Raw genomic sequence first — 19,751 nt, 5'->3', positions numbered from 1 at the left:
AGGGCTGTGCATAATGTGGATTTTTTTTTTTACGCTTGGGTAAGGTCAGGGAACTCAAATCGCTCTCGCGACGTTGGCTCGCAGATGCGATGATAAAATATTAGCCCGCGTAGCGGCGATGATTAACCAGGGCATGCGAGGCGTGAACCCTATACATGGCCATTGAAAGGGAGAGAAGCCGCCCAAATAAAATAATGGACCCAATTACTTTGTAAGGTACAACTCGTAAAAGTGAATATGCTTTACTGCTACGCAGGAATCGCGGAACACCCTTGTGGTGGTGGTGGTGGTGGTGACGATTGAGGGATGTGACTACTGGGGAGGAGCGCGGGATACGTTGTTGGTGAAAAATCAATAACTTAAAATGTGACCTATTAACAATGCCCTACCAAATACATATTTTGAAAACAAAGGCCACTGGCAATGTCTGGTGGCAGGTGATGATAAGTGACCACCCTGCCCCCACCGCCTGTGTCCCGCGTGCCCAAGGGACACGTGCCGACGACCTTCACTGCGTGTTCCTGCGTCGTCAGACAGTCACTCGGGTCCTCGCGAGCGAGTGGGTGGGTGGGGGTTGGTGGTGGTGGTGGGGAGCGGTGGGTGTAGTGGTTAGCGCTACGCTGCTGTGCTACGAACCTGCCGACCCGAGTTCGATTCCCGCTCAACGGCCAACACCGGTGACGATTATCTGAACCGGTCCTGGGCCTCCCCTAGGTCGACTCAGCCTCAAATGAGTGCCTGGTGCGGTGTGTAAACATCGCCACTGGGGAGACAAAGGCGGTCGGGCGTGGTGTTGGCCACCCACCCCCTCGTGTGCCGTTCCAGCCTTCATAGGTACTCGTTAACAGCCTGTACAGGCTATACGGGGGATCTTTGTCTTTGATGGTGGAGGCTTTTTTTGAAAATGAGCCCCAGGCATAAAGCGAGCCCCCCGCATCAAGGGGGTGGGGTGTGATGTCACACGAGGCCATTTGCCATCGCTTTGCAATGCGCCCCCCCCCCGGGCTGCAACAACTCCTGTAACGAACGTTTTGGATTTCTGCCTGGCCGTGCCGTGCCATCTTATGTTAGCCGACATAGCCTTGTTCGGTGGGGCGGGAGGTGGTGCCAGTGCCACACTAAGTGTTTGTAGGCGAGCCCCCCTATTAAGGGCAAAACGACGCACGAGGAGATGGTTTTCCCAGCCCTAAGCACCGGCCGCCTTTGTCTCCCCAGTGCTCATGTTTACACGCCGCACTTGGTACTGTTTAAAGGCTGAAATTGACCTAGGGGGGAGGCATTCAATTGGTCAGATATCACTCGCCACTGATGTTAGCCGTGGCCAAGAATCGGAACTGGGTTGAGTCGTGCAGTGCGCTAACCACTGTGCCACCGCTCCGCTGCGCCACCACACATACACAGACAACAAAGACAAAGACCCCCCGTATAGCCTTAACAGACTGTAGGGGCAAGTGCTGTTAGCGAACACCTATGCAGGTCGGCACGGCACACGCACGGCCGCCTTTGTCTCCTTAGTAGCGTTTTTTTTTCACATCGCACCAGTTACTCATTTGAGGCTGAGTCGACCTAGGGGGAGACCCAGGACCGGTACAGATAATCGTCACCGGTGTTGGCCGTGAGACACACACACAGAGACACACGCACGCGAGCACTCACATACGGAGCGATATCATCATAAAAGTCAACATGTAACATATTCGGTATTTCTCTCCCCGATGACGCGTTCGTTCCGCGGTGCCGAGCGAGTGCTTCAAAAAACGCCACGTTTCTATGGCACGGGTTCCGTATTGCCACACATGGTGTGCCGACGCTCAACGTTGATGTATGAAATTGTTTGTGTGTGTGTGTTGTGTCCCCGAGTCTAGCTTCTGGCTGTTTGCCAGCAGCGGCAAGGGGGGGGGGGGGGGGGACGATGCTTGCCGAGCGCGTGTTGCTTTGTACCGAGCGCGTGTTGCTTTGTTTGCGCCGAATTAATTTCAGTCGCCAAGGGTGTTGCAATCTCCTCGTACGTTGTTTTTTGTTGTTGTTGTTGGCAGGTGATCACATCTACGGAAGCTCCCCTTACGAGCCCGTCACGTACCGGCTGCAGGCACTCGCGGCAGGTGAGCACTGAGAGGGACCCCCCCCCCCCCACCCGCAGAAAAGGGTGGACTCGGTCCAAAACTCGCAATCGCATACAAACGGCCCTTTAATAGATAAGATATCTGGCCTTAATGTAAGCACGGTGACACACAGATGCGATAGTGCGGCATATGAGCACAGTGCTAATTAACAAAATGTGAGCTTAGCCCATCATCAACATCATCATCATCATCCGTGGTCAATACACTACTGGATGAATGCTTACTTCCCAAGCTGTTGCCATCGTGCACGCTCCTCCAATGTGACAGTGCACCTGCACACGTGGTTTCCTCTTCAACCCCATCTCCTGGGTAGATGGCGTCCCGAATGCGTTCCACTGCTTGCGTGCAACTTGAAGCAGCGGCTCTTGACTGCCTTCTGGCCTCTTTGGCGTCGGATTCATCGCACGACTACCTGGGGACATCTGCAGTCGTGCCTGGATTCAGAATCCAAAACCTCCAAATGCAATGCATTGGCCCAGGCTCAATAACAACATAATGTAATAAAAAATATATAGGTTGATCCCAGAATTTTAAAAGGGGCTCAAAATCAAAATATTTTGCTTTTTAATGTTCTACTGATTAACAGAAACTTCGACTGTATACCTTTTTTCTACGTTTACATTATATCCCTTGTAGAACACCATTAGAATTTACATCAGTCCATCACTCACTCCGGTATTAACCGAATAGCTCAAATGTGGTTTCTGAGCAATGCTAATTTCGTATTAACAGCACTGACACAATTGTGAAATTCCACATTCCAATGACAGGGACCAGTGTTTCCCACGTTACGACCACTGTTGACTTCCCACAAAGTGGTACTCACTTCATCAACTCCACAGGGGTATGAAGGGCTGACTCGACCCCTGACCTAAACGAGACTCCTAAAAGGGTAAAGGCGCAGCCCTGCAATAGCCCGCTCATGCCACTGCTGTCGGATGGAGCCTTCACTCGAGAGAGCCTCCAGAAAGCACCTCTCGAGGGTATTTTGTCCTACTCTTCCACGCTGACCAGACATGTTGGAAGGGATTGCAGTACTCACACTTTACCCCACACAACCTGTTGGTTCACTTTGGTGCACCCAATTATACTGCCCGGTGAACAGAGGCGGTTGGTGGCGTTTTAAGAAATGTGCGCCATTATTTCAAACTGCCACGCAGCGTACATTGTACCGGCATTCCCCTGGGATGCCCAGAAGAATGAACAGTATACATCAAAACAACGTTGCAGTATATATGGACACATGAGCACATCAGAAAACTGTACAGTAAATACATTTGTAGCAGGGCTATCGACAATTGCCCAGTACATTTTTTTCAGTTGGACAAGTAACTCGTACAAGACCTCTCTCGCATCGCACGGATTAACAAGTTTATCTTAATTTCCATTTCAAGCACGTGCGTAACCCATCGCGCACATCTGTTCTTTACATCAGCGCCATGAGAAAATAAAAAATGGAATTCACGTTTTGCCAGGATCATGGCACGCTCCAACAATAAATGTTACCAAGTCCGACGTTGCAGGCCGTACGCGTCCTTAATTACAGGCTGAAGTTGGAATTTCACGGGGTTGGCCGTTCTCTCTCTCTCTCTCTTTTTTAAAGGGGTGGGGTAAGGCGGAGAGGGGGGTTCTATAAAGAATTGTGTTCGTAGGAAAATATTCGTTCAACATTTTGATCCTTTTCATAAAGTTTATTTCCCACCCACCCTCTGCCAATTTTTTTTCTCACAAATGTTGCAGCATTTTAGCTTGTATTATGCAACAACTTAGAATTTAATTAAATGTTCATACAGTATTTAGCATACTTTAACTTTCAAATTCCCTGAATGTCACACCGATATAATGAGCAAATGTAGTATGCTAATGTATTAAAATGTCATTATACCATTGTGAAATATCTTTAAGCAAGCATACCCTGTCACGCGCGTCATGCCGATTTGACCACTTCTTGCCGTATTCAAGCCAAGTAACCGCTTGCTTCCACGTAGCCCCGCAATGTCTTGCTAACGCCACTGGTAGCATCTGCGGCTGTCACTAGAGGGGGCCCTAGAGAACCGCTCTAAAGAGGGTATTTGCCCTACTCTTCCACGGAATAAGGGTGTGGGAGTACTCACAGCTTACCCACAACACCACGTGACCTTCCGATTGACTAACAACTGTCGTGTACTCCACATTTTGGTGCTGAGGTGGGCAGAGGCGGTGGCGGGGTGGATTCAATAAACTTGCCCCATTGTTTAAACCGCCACGCCAGGAGATCGAAGCGAAGACCTCTGAATTGCAAATCCTGTTATGCGCTAACCATTAACACCCGCGTCCGCATCAAATAATTTATATACAACTGTGAATAAAAAAACACAAACACCACCCCCCCACCCCTTGTATCCATTAACATTGCAGATTAATATTTACATCGATAGCACACACCTGAGCTTGATTACTTGCGCTCAGTGAGCTTCTGCGACGTGTGGTGTCACAGACAAGGAACGGGTGGAGCCAGACGTGGGCCCCGAATCTATACAGGAGGCAACAAAAGCAGCAGCCTCTTTGGCAGATTCCCCCTCCAAGGAAGCCGTTTTCTAGCAGCTAATTCCAAAGCCGCCTGTTGGTTGCAATTGGAAGTGCGAGTTCGCGCTTGCGTTGGGCCACCTGTGATGCCTTGGGCCACCTATAACGAGTTGGGCCACCTGTAACGAGTTGGGCCACTTGTAATGCGTTGGGCCACCTATTACGAGTTGGGCCACCTGTGATGCCTTGGGCCACCTATAACGAGTTGGGCCACCTGTAACGAGTTGGGCCACTTGTAATGCGTTGGGCCACCTGTAACGAGTTGGGCCACCTGTGATGCCTTGGGCCACCTATAACGAGTTGGGCCACTTGTAATGCGTTGGGCCACCTGTAACGAGTTGGGCCACTTGTAATGCGTTGGGCCACCTGTAACGAGTTGGGCCACCTGTGATGCCTTGGGCCACCTGTAACGAGTTGGGCCACTTGTAATGCGTTGGGCCACCTGTAACTAGTTGGGCCACCTGTGATGCCTTGGGCTACCTGTAATGCTTTGTTGGACCGCCTGTAATGCGTTGTTGGACCACCTGTAACGCGTTGTTGGACCACCTGTAACAATTTGGGCCACACTACAGTGAGGGAAAAAGTATTTGATCCCCTGCTGATTTTGTACGTTTGCCCACTGACAAAGAAATGATCAGTCTATAATTTTAATGGTAGGTTTATTTGAACAGTGAGAGACAGAATAACAACAACAAAATCCAGAAAAACGCATGTCAAAAATGTTATAAGTTGATTTGCATTTTAATGAGGGAAATAAATATTTGACCCCTTCTCAATCAGAAAGATTTCTGGCTCCCAGGTGTCTTTTATACAGGTAGCTAGCTGAGATTAGGTGCACACTCTTAAAGGGAGTGCTCCTAATCTCAGCTTGTTACCTGTATAAAAGACACCTGTTCACAGAAGCAATTAATCAATGAATCAGATTCCAAACTCTCCACCATGGCCAAGATCAAAGAGCTCTCCAAGGATGTCAGGGACAAGATTGTAGACCTACACAAGGCTGGAATGGGCTACAAGACCATTGCCAAGCAGCTTGGTGAGAAGGTGATAACAGTTGGTGCGATTATTCGCAAATGGAAGAAACACAAAATAACTGTCAATCTCCCTCGGCCTGGGGCTCCATGCAAGATCTCACCTCGTGGAGTTGCAATGATCATGAGAACGGTGAGGAATCAGCCCAGAACTACACGGGATGGCCTTGTCAATGATCTCAAGGCAGCTGGGACCATAGTCACCAAGAAAATAATTGGTAACACACTACGCCGTGAAGGACTGAAATCCTGCAGCGCCCGCAAGGTCCCCCTGCTCAATAAAGCACATATACATGCCCGTCTGAGGTTTGCCAATGAACATCTGAATGATTCAGAGGACAACTGGGTGAAAGTGTTGTGGTCAGATGAGACCAAAATGGAGCTCTTTGGCATCAACTCAACTCGCCATGTTTGGAGGAGGAGGAATGCTGCCTATGACCCCTAGAACACCATTCCCACCGTCAAACATGGAGGTGGAAACATGCTTTGGGGGTGTTTTTCTGCTAAGGGGACAGGACAACTTCACTGCATCAAAGGGACGATGGACGGGGCCATGTACCGTCAAATCATGGGTGAGAACCTCCTTCCCTCAGCCAGGGTATTGAAAATTGGTCGTGGATGGGTATTCCAGCATGGCAATGACCCAAAACACACGGCCAAGGCAACAACGGAGTGGCTCAAGAAGAAGCACATTAAGGTCGTGACGTGGCCTCGCCAGTCTCCAGACCTTAATCCCATAGAAAATCTGTGGAGGGAGCTGAAGGTTCGAGTTGCCAAACGTCAGCCTCGAAACCTTAATGACTTGGAGAAGATCTGCAAAGAGGAGTGGGACAAAATCCCTCCTGAGATGTGTGCAAACCTGGTTGCCATCTACAAGAAACGCCTGACCTCTGTGATTGCCAACAAGGGTTTTGCCACCAAGTACTAAGTCATGTTTTGCAGAGGGGTCAAATACTTATTTCCCTCATTCAAATGCAAATCATAATATTTTTGACATGCGTTTTTCTGGATTTTTGTTGTTGTTATTCTGTCTCTCACTGTTCAAATAAACCTACCATCAAAATTATAGACTGATCATTTCTTTGTCAGTGGGCAAACGTACAAAATCAGCAGGGGATCAAATACTTTTTCCCTCACTGTATAACGAGTTGGGCCACCTGTAACGAGTTGGGCCACCTGTAATGAGTTGGGCCACCTGTGATGCCTTGGGCCACCTGTAATGCGAGTGGTTGAAAGCTCAAAGGGAGTCATATCAAACAAATGGTGTTTACATCCTGAATTACCCTCGAAGTGCGGGAGCAGGATATCTTTAACTCATTTAGCCATGGATAAACAGCAGTTCTGACCGCCGTGTGTATATATAACAAATTACCTTTAGATTTTCCAAATCGTAAACTACGTTAAGGCAAGTTGGCCTTAGCAACTTGACCTTAGCAGACCAACCACTGTGCCACCTTCAACTGGGATGAAATTATGCTTTTGATATTCCGAATTAATGTTGCATTTGAAAGGCAGAATAATAAACTTTTATATTGTGATAAATAATTGAAATATGCCACTGTCGCTATTGCATTGCCATCATTATGATTGCTGATAGGTATTCAGACTCAATGCTCAGTCACAACACAGATTTACTTACTACCTGGAAGCTGGCTGCCTGTGTGCTTAGGGTACATATGGGGTTCAACTTAAGTCAATAACACAATCCAATGCTTAATAAAACATATTTTAAAATGGGAGATATAGATGAAGTTTGTGAGCATGAATAAATGTGAATCCTCACAAAGAAGAAAGACTGTCATTTGAAACATTGCGTATTTGCATGAAACAAACTCATTAATAATATCTTCGTCCATAACACATGTGAATACAAATTAGATGGAACATTAATCCTGTAAATCATGTAATTTTTATGCTCCAAATTAAACGTAAATGTATCTGCTATTACGTGTACAATATCCGTATAAAAAAACTTGGCTAATGTACATTGTAACACTAATGATGTGAGAACTCTTCTACATCGGCACATTCCACACGCCTATATTAGAATTGCATTGTTTTTTTGAAAATTTGGAGAGCTTTCAATTTCAACAATGCAACTCGGTAGTGCAGTGGTTCGAGCGCACATCCGGTAATCAGAAGGTTATGAGTTTGAATCCTGATCACTGTCGATTCAGTCTTGCATTCCACTAAACTTGACTAAAGCTAACAACACGAGTCCCACTTGTAAGAAGCCAACATTGGTAACCCTGGGGATAGCCTCGCCTCCACCAGCGGAATGTGGTAATTCCTCCCCTGGCACAGGTCTTTAAACAGGAGATAAGCACCACTGTGACTTGACCTTTTTGACCTTATCATAAAGGTAAAGGTGCAGCGCTGAAATTGCTCACTCACGCCACTGTTGGCAGAAGGGTCTTTCACTCGAGGGAGCTCTAGAGAGTTCCCTCTATAGGGGATGTGGCCTTGCACTTCATGCTGGCCACGTCTTGGAGGTACCCACATTTTACCCCACAGCTCGCGATCTGCCGAGCGAATAACCGCGGCTTTACCCATTTCAATTGCTGGGTGGACAGGAGCACGGGGTACTGGCTGGGGGGGGGGGGGGTGTGCGAGGTATTTATGAAAAACTCACGCCAATGTCAAAACCGCCACGCTTGGGAGGTGCAATCGAACCGGGCCACCTCTGGGCTTGCAAGTCCAAGGTGCGCGTGTGCGTGCGCTAACCTTTGCGCGTCGCGACCGCCGCTCTGCTCGCCCGCCCGCCTCGAGGCCTAACGGACGCGACCACTCTCGCCGCAGGGCCCCCGGCCGTCCCGACGTCGGGCAACGCGTGCCTGGCGGCGGCCAAAGCGTGCAACCTGGAGGAGGCGTGCTCGCGCTTCAAGAACGAGTACGTGAAGACGTGCACCCCCAAGGGGGACGTATGCCGCCGGCGCGAGTGCCACCAGGCCCTGCGGCAGTTCTTCGAGCGCGTGCCGGCCAACTCGACGCACGGGATGCTCTTCTGCCCGTGCGCCGAGTTCGCGTGCACCGAGCGACGGCGGAAGACCATCGTGCCCGCGTGCTCCTACGAGGAGCCCGAACGGGCCAACTGCCTGAGCCTCAACAACAAGTGCAAAAGCAACTACATATGCAGGCGAGTCACGCGCGTCGCGTGTGTGTGTGTTTGTGCGTGCGGTACCCATGGCGAGTATGTATGTGTGTATGTTGAACTTCTTTTGCGGCGTACGTAGCCAACCGTGCTCATCGGAGGTGCGGGGGAAGGACAACAAGCTAAACGGAAAGGGGAGTTTTAAAGAAATGAGCGTTCAATTTAGATTTAAAAGTACGTAGTTCCGGTGGCTTCCAAATATCGGAAGGAAGAGCGTTCCAGACGGCCGCAGAAGCGCATCCGAAAGCGTGCAATGCGGTGACCGTCTTTGTTCAATGTCGAGCCAAAAGCCGCTGCGAGGATAACTGGAGTTCGCGTGCTGGTTTATATTCCTTGACGAGATCAGCAAGGAGTAGCGGTTAGCGCGCCGCGCTTAGAGAACTGGCAACCCGAGTTCGATTTCCGCTCATGGGCCAACGCCAGTGACGATTATCTGAATCGCTCGTGCGCCTCCCCTAGGTCGAGTTAGCCTCAAATGAGTACCTGGTAGCGGTGTGTCAACGTCACCATCGGGGAGGCAAAGGCGGCCGGGCGCGGTGTTGGCCACCCATCCCCTCGTGTGCCGTGCCGGCCTTAGTAGGTGCTCGCTAACAGCACTTGTCCCAACAGTCTGTTAAGGCTATACGGGGGGGGGGGGGGGGACGGCTTGACCGTTTCAGACTTGCAGGGGCAGTGGCGATTTAGAACGCGAATCCCAACCACTGCAGGGCCGGCAGACTGCCTCACCTCTAGGCGAACGTGGGCGCCCAAGAGGAATGCGCATGTGTTTTGTTTCCGGAGTCAAAAACCTCGCGTAATGAGTTATATTTATTCGTGGGGGGAAGGGGGGAACCTGCTGAAAAAGGCATATTTTTACATGTAAATAGACTACTTTCGCCATTTACCAAACAACTGACAAAATCGTGATTTTACACATCTTTGTGTAATTATCCCTCATCAGTTCACTGCCATATGCTTCTTGCCTGCCTGGATTTGGATAATTTGTGTCACTTTGCTGCGATAAATGCATTCACTGAAGAGTGTTCGAGTTCACAGAACGGTAATTGGTTATCAGATCACTTGTTTATTCGTTTTTTTTGCATTTTAGTTCAAGAGAATGCTCTGATTCTAATTGTGTAGGAAGATGACTGCTCATTGAGGCGTTTTAGTTGATGTAGGCTAAGTATTCTGCACAGTTAGTATTGTGCATCCAGCTAAGCCTGCAGAATTCGAGAATGAAAATATTGACTACAACAAGTATCCGTGTTAAGCATTCATGCTGGGATAAATGACCCTTTACGTTGCAGTGAAAGGTCACCGAAGCGCTTATTATCTCAGGACAGACAGAAAGGGGGGAAAAAAGCATACGCAAGGTTGGTTGAGGTTACAATGGTGAGATAAGCATAGAATTTCGTATTCAAATAATACGACCTTTATAAAAGGTGAGCCGTCGCAGGATTTATACAAATATCGTAGCATGTGGCTCACAACACAACGCGTGTACCCTTTTGTGGGAAAACTATCGATCACTCAATTGACTGTACTACCAGAGGAGGCGACGTGCATCCCCGTTTCTTTTTGAAGCCAGCATGAACGGCCAGAAAAATTGGGGGATCAGGACGAGAGAGAGGGGGTGGGGGGGGTGGGAGGGCAATGGGTCTCTTGACGCTCCACCATTTCGTAGGGGAATACAATATTGATAAGTTCGGGCATCGCGTTTGTGTTATTTTATTTCCGTTGTTTGTTTTGTTGTTTGTTATCGTCTCCCGCTCCCCTCTCCCTCTAAAGATTATTTTGCTGCTATAAACTTCCACATGATAAGCCACTTCGTTGAGCTTATCATTCGTGATGGCCAGGTCGCTTCTGAAAAAGGAGCTAAGAGCTCATTGGGGCCTTACCTGGTAAAATAAAATTAGTTTCGTTTAATTTGTAATGTTTTTTTTGTTTGAGTGATTTCCTCATTTTCCTATACTTTGCACTCCTATCGTGTTTTTGTACCGTTTGTTGTTGTAGCCTTCTGGCCACGTGCCCCTACTGGACATGTGAAAAAGAGCTTCATAGCTCATCGGATTGCCTCATTTTCCCTGCCCAACAAATCTACTGCTCCCCCACGATGGTAGTCGGGCAGTGGGCCCAAAGTGCTTCCCGTTGATGCCCTCCCGACTTGAGGACGTATTTCTCCGGACTGTCATCCATGTCTTTGGGTTCTTGAATAATAATAATGATGATGATGATGAATAATAATAATACAAGTCTAATAAAAACAATCAACTGGATTGGCAGAGTCCCACTGGAACATCTGGCATGGCTGTTGCGGCGTGCGCACTCAAAATAAACCTCGTCCTGATATTTGTTCATTATTCCTGAAATCCATTTAAAATTATAATGTACGGAAATACACTGTTTTAGAGATTATTTTGGTAATCGAGGTATACTATATATATGTAAACTCTAGAACAAGTCTGCATGTGTGAAAATTACCAAACACATATATAATCTGCTCACAAAATAAATAAATGCATTGCTAACAATGCTCAACTTGTGACGTTCAGGACACGAGCCAAAGCGTAAATGACGCGCGCAGATTAAAACGACTGCGAGTTTAAAAAAATAAATAAAAGTGTGTAGAATAGGTAAAAGGTGCAGCCTTGATGCCACGGTAGAGGAAGGGCATCCCTTGAAGGTGAGCCCAGAGAACCGCTCATAGACGAGGTGGGAGTACCCACACTTTACCCCACCCACACGTGGCCCTGCGATCGACAGTGGTGCACAAATTGAGCTTAACTTTTGGTTTACGAAACGGGGGCTTTGATCAACTTTGGCATCGGCAACAAATGCCGCGCCAGGAGATTGTAAAGTCCTGCGCTCAAAGCGTTAGCATCCCTGAGAAGTATTATTATTATTATTACTACTACACGTGGGCATTTTGTGAAGCGATTCCGAGCAAAGGATATTGACGGAGCTGTTTAATAAATAAAATGTATGAATAAAGGAGCGTGTACCCTTCCTGCATTAGAGTACTCGTCGGCTGCGTTCCTTTTCTTCCTGCGATAATGCAACGTCGTCACACAATCTGCATTCGTAATGAGCGTGCACTCTTCCCACATCGTTAAACCGACACCCCGTTAACGCTGCTGCAGGGCCTAATGGTTTCGTTTTAATTCATTTATTTATTTATTAAAAAGGGGTCACTCGGGGTCGCCTGCTGCGGCGTGCCCATGCCAAGGGCCGTCGAGACGGACGTTCGCGGCGCCTCAGAGCGAGTCGCGAGGGGCACGAGGCCGAGTTGACAGGCGGCAGCGCCGAGTCGACTCGGCCGCACTTGCAGACGAAGCTCGCAGCGGGAGAGGAGGGGGGCAGGGGGGGCGGGGGGAGTGGGGGGGGGCCCGGGGGGGAGTAGGGGGGCGGAGGGGAGTGGGGGGGGCCCGGGGGGGAGTAGGGGGCGGAGGGCAGTGGGGGGGGCCCGGGGGGGGGGAGTGGGGGTGCCAGGGGGGGAGTGGGGGGGGCCCGGGGGGAGTGGGGGGGGGCCCGGGGGGGAGTGGGGGGGCCCGGGGGGGGAGTGGGGGGGCCCGGGGGGGAGTGGGGGGGGCCCGGGGGGGAGGGGCCCGGGGGGGAGGGGCCCGGGGGGAGGGGGCGGCTCGTGTACACCAGAGCCCGGAGGGAAGGGGAAAGGGGGGACCCGGAGGGTAGTGGGGGGGGCGGGGGGGAGTGGGGGGGGGACCCGGAGGGTAGTGGGGGGGGCGGGGGGGAGTGGGGGCGACCCGGAGGGTAGTGGGGGGGGCGGGGGGGAGTGGGGGGGGGACCCGGAGGGTAGTGGGGGGGGCGGGGGGGAGTGGGGGGGACCCGAAGGGGAGTGGGGGGGGCGGGGGGGAGTGGGGGGGGGGCCGGGTGGGAGGTGGGGGGCGGAGCGGAGTGGGGGGACCCAGGGGGTAGTGGGGGGAGTGGGGGGGGGCCCGGGTGGGAGGTGGGGGGGAGGTGGGGGGGCCCGGGCAGGATAGGGCGATGGGCACCGTGGGGAGTGGGGGGGGGGGCCCCGCGGGCCCCCCCCCCATCGCTCTTCGGGCTTCGCGTCGTCCGCCGCCACTGCGCCTGCGTTGCTCGCGATCGGAGGCGTTGCGCGCGTTCGCGCGTTCGTCCGCGAGCCCTCGGCGGCGCAAGCCATCGACAAAGCAAAGAAAGGCAGAAGCAGAACGAGCGTCCTCTGCTCGACTATTTCGGGCCGTAAAACGCTCCGCTCTCAAAAAAGAAAAAGAAAAATCGAGTCTTTTTGTTTGTTTGTTGACATGTTATTTGTTAAAGTGTATTTCAACCATGGGGGAATCCATCAAAGGTGGAGCGTCTCACTCGCAAGTCTGCCTGAGCCACCTCCTCACTTTAGCGTTGAAAACTAAAAAAAAAACGTGAAATAACCGCGGCTTCGTCTTTCAGCGCACCATTGTGGGTGGTGTGTCATATCTAACGTTTTCCACAGCTTCCGGGGATGGAATTCCTTTCCAGCTGAGACCCCACCTGCTTGTCCTTCGCCACACATATATATAACACCTCTTGTCGTGACAGCTCTCTCGCTGGTTCAGCCACTCCACTTCTGGATCATTATTATTTTCCGCCTGAGGACGACCGCTTGTGTTTGCGATCGAAACGTCGTAATATATTATTATTTTATTTTTCTACCTACGTGGCTTTACCGAAAGAACCAAAGTGTTGAATATAAGACAAAAAAAGTCGCATACAATACAGAGCCGGATTATCCTAGTAACAAAAGTAGCTCCATTTGTAGCTACGGGCCCCGCATTTTAAAGGGCCCCGCGCCAAATGCTTTCAAGCTATCAATTCCGGTTGGGTGGTTTTGCACTTGCTCTATTACTATAGTACTATACTGCCTTCAACTTTTATAAACGACTGAGTGTTTACGGTTAGCGATTTGTCGTATTATCTGGCTGTATAGCAAATGAAAAAATACAATTACTTTACTATGCAAGTAAAGAAATGTGTGTTTTTATATTTATTTATGTAGGGCCCCTTTATAAAATATGCTACATGCCCCGCACTAGCTTAATCCGGCACTGATACAATAGCGTTGTTTATTTAGGTGCTTCCTCGCTTCGTCAAAGAAGGTTGTTTGGTAATTATATATATAAATTAAAATGTTGGGTTTTACAAGATTATTTTCTCCACATCAATCAATCAATCAAGCACACGATGGCTGTGTGAATAAAAACAAGGCTGGCAGCGGCTGGCAACTCCTCCCGGCGGGTCGCCATACGGTGTTCCCGTTGGAGCTTAATTTCGAAGTTAAAATATATTCGTGCGATCACGGCACGAGCAGAGATCGTCACGCTGATCACAGCAGCCGCTGCTGCGTTTTAATTTACGCCGCCCGATGTTAATCATGGAAACAGAAACCCGCCGGCAGGCATCGCCGTACGGAGTGAACGATTTGATTGTTGAGCTTCGTATTAGCATTCTCAACTTAGAGGGGCAGGCTCTGCCATAAAAAAAGAAAACATATTTGGTGATGTGCCTCCCATGCTACTGCCGAGACCCACATGAGTGGATAAAATTGGCTGGGCTCGGTTGTCCCTTTACGTAACACACTGCACTCGGCACAGTCATAAAAGCCACGTGCGGTGGGTTACTGCCGAAGACCCACAGCTTCTTGACCCCATGCGACAAGATTAACCCATCACCCAAGCAGGGTTAAATCTCGTTTTCATGCACTCTGAAGCCATTGCTCTCAACCCAGTTACTAATGACGGCTCCGAACCCCGTAAAATAAAAATGTGGTTTTACATTTAATGAATTTTCACTGTGATGTAATTGCTTCACAGCAGAGAGCTACGAACCGGAGTGCAGTGGTTAGTATACCGTGAGTTGATCTGGACTATTATTATATTCTTGGTTCTTTCGGTAAAGTCACGTAGAAGGGAAACAATAAAATAATAAAAATATAAAACAATAAAATTCTCACGACGTTTCGACTGCAACACAAGCAATCATCATCATCAGGTGTGAAAACCCCAGCAAGAAAATTTTAAAAAAGTGGCGGGTTTTTTTGGACTACTATTGTTAGATTTCTGGCCATGACAAGCATCAGTGGTGACATCTGAACGAGTCCGAGGCTTCCTCCTTCACCACCCTAAACTAAACTATTTTCCAGAAGCGACCTGGCCCCAAATGATAGCTCAATCAAGTGGCCTATCACGTGGAAATATATAGCAGCCAAACGCTCTAAACGCATGTTGATCCTAAACGTGGAGGGGAAAAACCGGTGGACCCGGAGAAAAATCCACGCGACCACGGGGAGAGAGAGAGGGAGATGCAAACTCCAAATATGCAGTAGGCGGTCGTCGGGGTCGGCATTGAACCCACGACCTCTTGTACACCAGGCGAGGTAATTAACATCTCGCCACCGTGGCACCCGCACTGAGCAGCGTGGAGAAGCACAGCAGTCACACAACCACCAGCACAGCGTGGGGAAGACCTCTATCCAGCAATGGATTGACGATCGGCTGTGAATTGTTAAATTACTATTTTCAGGATTTATTACCGGGGTCGCCCTTGCAAAAGAGGCAATGCTTCATGTGCCTCAATCGGTTTTATTTAATCTCTCGGTAAAAAAAAAAACGAAAGGAGACGGCAGAGACACGTGAACTACGCATCTGCGGGGCTAAAGGAGCTGCCTCTTTGGCCATGGTAAACGAGGTATGACAGGGGCATTTTAAGTGGCTCTGTTGCCATCTCGCATTGTGGTTATTACCTCATTTTATGGAAGGCGTTGTAAAATACTGAAAAATACATCCGTCTGTTCCTTCCATGCAGCCGTGCGTTTTATATATATTTATATGTGCTCACGCTGGGAGGACATTTCATCCATCAAAGAGGTTTTTGGGTTAGATCGCGTAAATATATAAATGTCGTTAAAACCCGCCACCACCCGACAAAGCCAACTAGTAAGGGTTGTCACGTAAACAAAACGTGGCCAATTCGTCACTAGTACAGCACACCGGTGTGTTGGAGAGCCAAGCCACAGCATTTACAAGCTGAGTACGACGTTTCGCCAGTAATTACAACTAGCTTCATCAGGCGATAGACAAATTTGTGGAGAAGTCTTACTGTTTCGTTCCTTATATAGAGGCGTAGATGCGTTGACCACCCTTCTGCGCTCTTGCACAATGTGGGCGGAGGGGTGGGGAATTTCTGAGGCAACGTACATTATGCATGTGCATTACGCGAGCCCTTTGAACTTTTCCTTCCTGTCTATTGTGTTTATTAAAATAGCACTACCAACGGTAATCCCTATTGAAGTACGCTGCCCTTTGTAGGCATCCATTTAAATAATGTATTATTTGATCATTAGCTTCCACGCAGCACTAAGACGGTAGCTATCCGAATGGTTAAAGTTATTTTCATTTATTTTAATTTCGATAGATTCGCTAATTAGTCTTGGCCAGTAGAAGCTAGTTTTGCACAAAACTTCAACATTATCAAAATCAATTGAGTGTCCTTGTTGGCACGCGTGTTCTGCTACTGCTGACAGTTGCATTGGAGAATAGTAATATTTCTCTGATGTTCTTTTAGTCTCGCACTGATCATTCTTAATGAGAAATGGTTGTTTTGGGGAGGGGGGGGATTGATAGGCATTTTAAAACACAGAGATGTTTGCCTTAATGGATTTTTTTTCTATCGTACTTTTCAAGAGCAAACAAAAAGCGTTGACATCGCACCGGAATCGTGAGCAGTCCGTGTGATGCCCTTTGGCGTTCACGGCGTGGGGATGTCGCAGTCCCCCTGTGTGTCTCGCAACTTGTTAGAGCAACGTGCAACGCGTGCCCCTCTCCTCGGTTGCCGGTGGGGCCTCCTCCCGGTTCGCGGTCGCTCATCGCGTCTCCGGGATGACTTTGGTCGGGCAGGTTTTACCGAATATCTGAACTGGTCCCGGGCATTCCCTAGGTCGATTCAGCCTCAAATGAGTACCTGGTGCGGGTGTGTAAACATCGCCACGAGGGAGACAAAGGCGGCCGCCGGGCGTGGCGCTGGCCACCCGGCTCGCTAACAGCACTTGCTCCAAAAGTCTGTTGAGCCTATACGGGGGGATCTTTGTCTTTGCCTTGCCCAATGGAAAGATCCGCCATCGGAATAAGTCCGTTCGGGAATGAATATTTCTGATTTCTAATCACTGGATATGCAAGCAAGCAAGCATGCACCACGTCGCCTAGCATGAGCCGGACATCATTGCTTTGCTTGCCTGCGCTCCACAGCATGAACACAGCAGCAGCAAATCGCTGCTCACACTCACTCACTCACACACTCACTTAGCGATTCACTCACACACTCATTGACTCACTCACTCACTCAGGCACTCACTCGCCCACTCACCCACCGACTCACTCACCACCCACCCACTCGCCCATGCACCAACGAGTGCCTGCCTACTTTGTGAGAATGATCTGCAGCGACTGGAAACAACGCAGCGTGTGCAATGTTCCAAAACAACGTTTTGAGTCAATACGCAGCCGTGGCATTGGCGATCGCCCAACTCGCTTTGACGACGCATAACAGCAGCCACCACGTGAACTCTAGCTTCATCATCAAACATCCCTTTAACGCTGTACACGTAACGACGATGACGACGTCAACACAACTATTGCGTCTCAATAGTCGGGGCCACTTAATTTGCATACGGGAACTATTCCGACGGACCGCTGCAATACGCAAAGCCTATCGCACGCTCCAGGCTCGATGATTGCTGGGCTACTTAAGAAACGGCTGATCGAGTCGAGGTGTATTTTATTATTTTATTGCATTTTCGATCTTATTCACTGCTAGCGACTGCTAAGCACTGGAGCATTGTTGAATGTTTAATTACAACTCCTCCCCCGCCCCATTTACATGGAATACGTTTGCTTTGAGCATGAGAATCAGAGGACATTGCACATTACGGGCTATTATGCTGGTATTCACACCTTGCGGCCCAGTTTCATGTCAACACACATCAAGAGCGTGTATAATTGTTGTGTGCATTTAGGGTACATATGTCCGCATCCAGTAAGCGCACACTCGTTTGTGTACCTAATATAAGCCCAGTAGGCTTATATAGGGTTTGTTTTATATTTGACTGGTAATTTCATTACCAGAAGTAGTATGTACGTTCTAAAGCGGACGTTAAAGACATTTACAGAATTTGGAAAAAGTAAGTCACTGTGTGGCGATGCCATGGTTTTTAAATTTTAAAATGAAGCGTCTGCAAATACATTTCCCCAAAAAAGAATGGTCCACAATTTAACTAAAGCGGTGGCAAAGTGAACCTGGCGAGTGGAGTTTGATTCCTGGATATGGCTGACATTGGTAGCGAGTGGTATCTGACCAGCGTGGTGAAGTATGGCCAACCCCCCCCCCCACCCAGTCAATCCAGAATGGAGGAAACCTTCCCACACTGGATTGAGAAAGGGCTGTTCAATTATCATATTCTTATTAGCTACCCATGTATCCGTTTTAAAAGAAGACAATAACTAGTTCAGTAATGGGCACGTTATAATTTTTTTTCTTTCTATTTTCACAACGAAGCTCATTAAAGCCATTTGGGACCGTGCATTCTACATATTCTACACGTGCTTGTGGAGCTGGACCCTGCTCTAATGCACGGAAAGACAAAGTGTTTTTCATTAGCCCGTGAGACGGAAAGAAGTCCGTGTTAGCGCGATTCCGAGCGCCCATTCATTCGTGCCCGTGTGCATTCACACACGCATGCGCCTCGCTTGGGCCGACAGCAACGGCGCTGGATTTAATTTGCTTTATGCCAGACTGACTTTAATAAGACTCCCTTGTCCACGGCTTCGTCTCAAGATACAGTGCTACACGTGCAGCATGGTTGAACCTCAAATTTTATGGCATTCGTCTTTGTCGCTGGGTCAGCGTTTCGTTCGGTTAACAAATGGAACGGCGGCTCGTTTCATTGGCGGCTGTGAATGGGCAATTTGGGAAGTGTATAAAGATGGTTCATTGCATTAACTGGTTTAACAATGATCCATCGTAATAATGGCTTTGTATTGTGCCATTAGTCAATTGCGTTATGCATGTGCTTTTAAAACCAATTACGGTAATTGTATAAATGTAACTGCACAAGAGTGAGGTAATAAGCACAAATATAGATCGGCCTTCATCCAATCGTGAATAGAGAATGACCTCAATGCATTCGTAACAGTTTCTGTGACTGAATTGTGACGGCGTACCAACAAGGTAGGCCGATTTTGTCCTTAGTTTTACATGAATATTTACAATGACAAATACAAAAATGCAATGACAAATACCCTAATGATGCATGTACAAGTTTGCTGGACTCTTTACAGCCTGCTCCCAATGTCTTTAGTTTTATGCTCCTGTCCTTGATCTGTAGTTTTGTGTCTGCAATGTAAAATAATTCCAGCACTTTAGTAGGTTATACTGTACACATATATATGCCGTGTGAAAATCAATTCCATCAGTAATCCACATTACAAATGTGTCCACACGTTATGCATACGTTTCAAATTGTTTCGGTAACAACGTCGGTACGCCCTGCCAGAGGAAAGGTTCACATGATCCAAACCTTGCCTTCGACATTTGCCCAACAAGTCTCTGCTGAGTTGTCGTTTTTGGCACGCGCCTAAAGCACACCGCTGGAGGTTAATGCGAATCACCGCCTAACCTGCTGCTTTGTGGCATTCACAACAATCGGCTTGTGAGCTGTCAAGGATTTAATTTATTTGCCCTGCTCATAGACATCATCATCATCCGCACCTCCGGTCCGCACACGGCTGGCTACATACGGCGCGAGAGAAGTTCAACATACATAGAGAGATCACTCGATAGCCGGCAATAATCCTGAACAGTTTTTTGTTTACATTTCTAAGAGGCCGTATTTAT

At 48.7% G+C, this 19,751-nt stretch overlaps 1 protein-coding gene across 2 annotated transcripts in view; it reads left to right on the top strand.

The window, feature by feature from the left end:
• Positions 1-19,751, top strand: part of LOC116940477 (GDNF family receptor alpha-4-like) — a 53,540-nt gene that overhangs the window by 7,737 nt on the left and 26,052 nt on the right. For both annotated transcript variants that reach the window (XM_032950358.2, XM_032950357.2), the window contains exons 3-4: positions 2,037-2,102; positions 8,519-8,855. In XM_032950358.2, coding sequence (XP_032806249.2) covers positions 2,037-2,102; positions 8,519-8,855 — 403 coding nt within the window. The remainder of the gene's footprint in view (positions 1-2,036; positions 2,103-8,518; positions 8,856-19,751) is intronic.

This window comes from Petromyzon marinus, chromosome 9 (genome assembly GCF_048934315.1).
Source record: "Petromyzon marinus isolate PM22_M1 ecotype Great Lakes invasive population chromosome 9, UKy_Petmar_22M1.pri1.0, whole genome shotgun sequence".
Lineage (NCBI taxonomy): Eukaryota > Metazoa > Chordata > Hyperoartia > Petromyzontiformes > Petromyzontidae > Petromyzon > Petromyzon marinus.
Note: the sequence above shows the minus strand (reverse complement) of the source record. Positions and strands in the feature narration are given on the sequence as shown.